This window comes from Limulus polyphemus, unplaced genomic scaffold (assembly GCF_000517525.1).
Source record: "Limulus polyphemus unplaced genomic scaffold, Limulus_polyphemus-2.1.2 Scaffold2730, whole genome shotgun sequence".
Classification (NCBI taxonomy): domain Eukaryota; kingdom Metazoa; phylum Arthropoda; class Merostomata; order Xiphosura; family Limulidae; genus Limulus; species Limulus polyphemus.
Genome location: NW_013668340.1, coordinates 107,043 through 113,287, shown reverse-complemented (window position 1 = coordinate 113,287; position 6,245 = coordinate 107,043). Strand labels below are relative to the sequence as shown.

The following is a 6,245-nucleotide window of genomic DNA, read 5'->3' as shown; positions in this document are numbered from 1 at the left end:
TAAAAAAAATAAAACTTCTATAAACACTATTACATTTGATTTGATGACCATTTTTTTAAATTAAAAATCTAGATCAATTTCAGCTTTCTAATTTATTGCTCCCCCCCTAAAAATGTTCTGCTACCCCTGAGTGGAAAACCTGATAACTGAGCAGTAATGTTCCCAAAACACAAAAAATGTATATATGGAAAAAAAATACTCAAATCATATTAAAACATGAAAGCTATGTTTTGTAATACATCATACTTGTGTACAAGTTTTAATCTGCTTTACCAAAGTATAATCATGGTAACAAGATTAAAAATAATTCTCATGTTTAATTATTTTGCACTTATGGGTAAATCTAAATAATGGAAACTATTTATAAGAGTTTTTACTACTAAGAAAACATTTCCTTTCAACATGATTTAGTACATTGCTTGAAAAGTACTTGCATGTCTATTTACAAGCTCTCATAAAGAACTCAAACTAATCTTGACTAGATACATCTGATTTTCAAATATACTGCCATCTGTTGACAAAACAAGTCATTTGTTACTGATTAAAGGAACTATGTTCGTTTATGTTAAGAATACTGTGTTATAATAACAATCAGAAAGCCTAACAATATTAAATTTATTTAACATATTATAGTGTTACTAAAAAAGTTCAGAAATGTTACCTCTTGTAGTTGTAAAAAAAAAAACATTCCACTTCTTTTCTTTAAGCATTGTAGTTCTGAAACAACTTTCAGCATGTCTTATTTGGATGTATTTCTTGTATGACTATCAACATGACTCCTTTAAATATTCCAGTTGTAGTATATTTCATGTTGTCTGTAAATGTTCCATTTTTGGCAGATTTCACATTCTTATTTAACTTTTCTAGTTCTGATGCCACATTCAACATCTCTCTTTTAACTGTTCAAATTCTGATTACATTTCAAAGGTACTTCTAAAATTTTTTTACTAGTACTAAAACAACTTTTTAAATTAATTTTGTTCTAGACAAAAATTCAAAGTTTTGTTAATTCTTTTGACTTCCAGTAAAATATTCAAAACGTCCTCCGGTGCAACCTTCAATATATTCTCTTCATATGTTTTACTTCTGATTCATCATTCTTTAAGTTTTTGTTAACTTGTATTTTGTTGGAACAATATTTACTGTATATCTTTGCCACATTTAACACATTCTCTTTAAACATCGTACTTCTGATACTAAACAAAAATTTACATAGCGTTAATTTAAACGAAGTACATGACTACTAAAACTTTTATCTTATATTTGTTTATCCACCATAAATACACAGGCTTCACACTAACACAATAAAACAACTTATGAAAAAATAAAATAATAATAATAATAGCTAAAAAAACACTTATCCTTCCAGTTAAATTTGGCCAATCATATTAAGTTCTTGATCTTCACAAGTATAAACAATAAGGCATACATCACAACACTTCAGGGGTGTAGCAAACACAGATTTATAAACCTTGAATATAATACAAATATTAATAATAAATGCAAAAAATCAGATCTGACATAAAATTTCCATATAAAACTATGAATACAAAAGCTCAAGCATTAAAAATCAAAACCACCTAATAAAACTCCTTCATACTCACATTGAACAAACAAAACAAATCTGACACCCGTTTCCTCATGCTAACTTAAACTATTGTCTTTTTAATCAGACATGCAATAATAAATATTTTCATCTCTCAGATTCTTACAGAAGGAAAAAAAAAATTACTTCACTATACACTTTTAACACTACTTTGAGTCTTCATGTTTTGCCCAAGCACCAAATGTTTGGAGAAAATCCCTTAATAACGAATTAAGTCAACTCTTCCACAAAATCTCAGCAAACCAAATACTTTAGGTTAAGGAAGATAAGTTGAAAATATTATTTAAGTGAATAAGAAATTTCATGAATAAATAATCCCCTTCTGACCTATGTGTATCTGTTCTAACTTTATGTCTCATCAATGCATACTCTTCAGATATTTTAATCATTTTCATTACCACTCTCTGTTTCCGGAGTATCCACCAATGATGTCGATAGAAGAATAGGTAACGAAGGTTCTTCGTTGCCAGCCAATTCATCACAATCTGCAGAAATAAACTTGAAATCCATTTCTATTTGATACTCATGTTTAGAAGAATATCTGACAAATTTCTCAGGAGGAGAAGAACATGGAATGGACACTGAACGGACTGTTGTGTGGGAAACGATGGTGGCGGGCATGCTAAACTCTACATTGACCTCTTGACAAACAGAGTTTGGAATCTGGTCGAAGCAAGTTAGATTCAAACGGGATAAAAAAAACTGAGTTGTATATGCACCTGTAATAAAATGAAAATAGTGTAAATGGCTTTATAGACACAATGTAATTTCCGGTTATGAAACCAGCTATCTTTCCCACCTAACATGCACAAATGTCTAATTGCAGAGCATTCTCTACAAACACGATAACTGACATAACTTCAGACTGCAGTCCTCAACTGATAAGGCATTTGTTTTCCATTCACATTAATTTGTTTTGATTAAAACTTGCAAAAAAATATTAAGACAGAAAAAAAACTCAATGTGAAATAAACAAAGATCCATTACTTTTAAAACACAATGAATTCTAAAGTTATAGTCATTAATATATTGCATTACAAATCAAAATATGCTGAGATTAACTAGAAGTTAAATAATAAAATTGATTCTGCATTTATATGGTACTGAAAATTAAAGAAATATATATATCATTAAAATTAAATATATTTGTATGTGGGTTTTTAAAATAAGCCAAAGGGTCTATTACTACCATGATTACTACTTTTCTCAAGTTTTATTGGAAAGTAATCTCAATTTGATGGCCATGTAATTTCAACAAAGAACCAACAGACCCTACCTTGCCCTTCTTTTGGAAGTCGAGATATTCTCCATACTACTGCTTGAAGTGAATGTTCATACTTGGCTTGTCCAACAGAAACTTGAATTAGACTTGGTTCAGCTGTCTGTACTGTGGCCTTAATCCTGTCAAAACCCTGCGATTGAATAACAGTCGGCATCATGAAAAGTCTCACTAGAAACCCTAATGAAACTACGGTGACTAACTACTAAAACTCTATAACTTTACTAAAATCATACTATTTAGATTCTGTCTGTTTACAATGCACCTCCAAAGACCAGATATAACAGTGGAAATATTGATGGTAACAGTAGAGAATACCAACAATGTCACAATATTATTACAAAACATAACAGAAGACCACTTTACTAACCATAACTGTTTTGACAACAAAAATGCCACAAAGTCAAAAGTAAGGAACTAAAGACAGTACATCATTATCTGTCAGCAAAGTCTCCACAAATCCCTGTTAATCACGCATGTCTTAGATTAAATCTTGTTTGAAAACTTACACTGGTTTGTCGAACTAATACTGCAAGGAAAACTGGTTGTCCTTAATCAGATTTATTAGTTTATTTTATACACTGGTTAAATATTAGTCTTCGATTATTTCATTATCATGCCAACACTACCAAACCACCTCTACATAAAATATGGAAAAATTAGTTCATACCTATTTTCTCATTAGATCTTCAAGATTCACAGCTATGACAATTTTAAAAACAAAAAAGGCAGATTTACAAAAAACAATGGTAAGCTCCCATGTTTAAAAGATGCACAGTCTTTAAACACATCATGTCAATAGTCTGCAGGAAAACAAAGTTCTAATATACCCCCCGTGGGTAGCACTCAAACTTAGAATTAAAATAAAATTCAAAGCTAAAAAAGACAAGAAACAAAAACCCCATACTGACACTTAAAATATTTATTTCATTTTTGACAGATTTCTCTCAGTTTTTATTCTTTTCAAATAATTATTCTTGTTAATATAACAAAGGCATTTCTTATTACAATGAACACCCAAGTATATCGAATTGACACACTCGTCATACAGTTTTACACTGAAAAAAAAAAAGAACCACTTGATGAAACAGTTTGAAATTTCAGAACTTTTACAGATTATGTAGCTTCCGTAAAATGAAATATTTTATTTTTTTTGGCGATATTGTATGAATTCTCAACTGTGGATATTTGAAATTACTTCTTCATGAAACGTTTTCTTAAAGAAAGAATTCTTTCCTTCACTTTATTTTTATATTACTGATTTTTATATCTTCCTATTATCTTGTAAATCTTTTCAAAGTCATTTTATAAAACTATAAATGTTCACTGATGTACAATAAAAATAGCTCTCTTATGATACCAAAATTATAATTAAGCCAATTTTTTTAAATTGGTAATCAGATGGTTTCAATTAATAAATTTTGTAACTGTTTTATATTCATTTTTGTATATATTTTAAACTTATCGTTGCCAATTCAAACAGGTAGTTAGGCCAATACAGCCTAATGGAAAGACACTATAATGAACAACAGCCATTTCAGTGAAACATAATTTAATATGGCCATGTGTAATAAGGTCCAACTATATCTAATACAAATTCTCAACATTGTCTTGTTTCAGAAAAAAAACGTTTACTTTACTACATTATGTAATATCACGATTCAAGTGAAGTGTACAATGATAAACCATCAAGCTTTAAAAAAAAAAACAAGGACTATAACTGTAGCAGAAGTTGTTCAGAAAAATCTTTTCTTCGAGTAACACATCAAAAACTAAGCTTATCACATTGTTTTGATATCTTTCAGTAATGTGTTTAGATCTCTAGACTATGACTTGTAAAAACCAGTATAGCCAATTTATGTTGACACCACATCAATCAAGGTTGGAAATCAGCAATTGGCTAAATTAAATTATATTTGTATTGAAGTTATAAGATGTCATTTTGTTCAAAACTATTTCTAATTTAGGAGGATTTTGAATCATTTTTAACTCACCATATGTCAGTGGTAAATCAAAGAACCTATGAGGCCCCTAAGTCACACATTATATTTTCAATTTGACCTTTGATGAAAAGAAAAAACCTGTAACATAATCACTGAATAGTTGGTTCACTATATAATACTGAATGATGAATCCCATAATATTATTCACATACCTCTATTAATTTATGTTACTATATGGCGAGTTAAAAAAGGAGCCCAAAAACCCATTACTATATACACATCCACACTATAAGAGTCACCAAAATTTATTTCTTTGGTTTGCTGAACAAAGCTATGCTGATGAGTCTTGAATAGGTGAAACTGCAGTCACTAGCAGAGGATGCAAAGAATCAATAAATGCTATAGGCCTCCATATCACAGATTATATTTTAAATTTTACCTTTGGTGAAAATATATTCATTATATTTCTACTTTCCTTCTAGGCCTTACCTTCATTTTTCCAGGTTGTCTTGTAGTTGACTTAGCTGTTCCATACTTGTGATGTCTCTCCATCCTGAAGAGGTACACCCAGCACTCTGGAACAGGAAGCCTGATCTGGATGTTCTCACATGGGATCTGTTCACGCTTGTGATTTAGACAACCTGGTACAAGAAGGTCACATCTGATCTCTGCTTTTGAGGAACTGACAGTCATTAATGCTTTCACCTTCATGAAAAGAAATTAATGTGAGGTAAATTTACACAAGGTACTAATGAAACAAATTCTGTAATTAAAATCAGATATTGGGAAATCATTAAATTAACATTAATTTAATTACATGGGTAAAATGCACCTCTTTAAATGTTACATGCACAATGTGTTCTTAGTTGTCAGGTTCCCATTCTCTCTCTCTCTCTGATGGAAATATTCAACAAATACAAAATAAACTGTTTTGGATTTGTTTTTTCAATCTTTAAATACTGGTGTTCTAAACATCACAAAAAGACATTATTGCCAAATGAACTTTAACTAGTTTATTTTTAGAGTAAAGCCACGTTGAGTTATCTGCTGTGTTCACCACGGGGAATCAAAGCCCGGATTTTAGGGTTGTACTGCTGTCCCACAAGAGGACTCTTAACTAGTGTTCCAATATTTTGTAGCAAAGCTGTAAGCTAGAACTATCTGTAATTAGGTCGAAGCTTACAGCTTATTAAATTTGTCTTCAATTTATCAGAAGATTACAGTGTTGATTGCATGTGAATGTTGCATTATAAAAAAGGAAGTTTTAAGAAAGTTAACTGCTAAATATATAATGTGTAATTTAGATCTCTTAATCCTACCAAGACAGGTCCAACGGATCTTCCTACGGTCACGGGTCAAAAGCCAAGTCATCACATTTGTACACTTACATTCAAAATTTTATTGAACTACTATTTTA

The 6,245-nt window shown here is 30.4% G+C and overlaps 1 protein-coding gene across 3 annotated transcripts in view; it reads right to left on the bottom strand.

Annotated features, from left to right (window-relative positions):
* The window catches only part of LOC106467754, a 72,291-nt gene continuing 66,046 nt past the window's right edge, over window positions 1-6,245 (bottom strand). For all 3 annotated transcript variants that reach the window (XM_022395940.1, XM_022395939.1, XM_022395942.1), the window contains 3 exons: window positions 5,318-5,533; window positions 2,883-3,018; window positions 1-2,325 (listed from right to left, as the gene is read on the bottom strand). In XM_022395940.1, coding sequence (XP_022251648.1) covers window positions 1,988-2,325; window positions 2,883-3,018; window positions 5,318-5,533 — 690 coding nt within the window. In that variant the 3' untranslated portion in view covers window positions 1-1,987. The remainder of the gene's footprint in view (window positions 2,326-2,882; window positions 3,019-5,317; window positions 5,534-6,245) is intronic.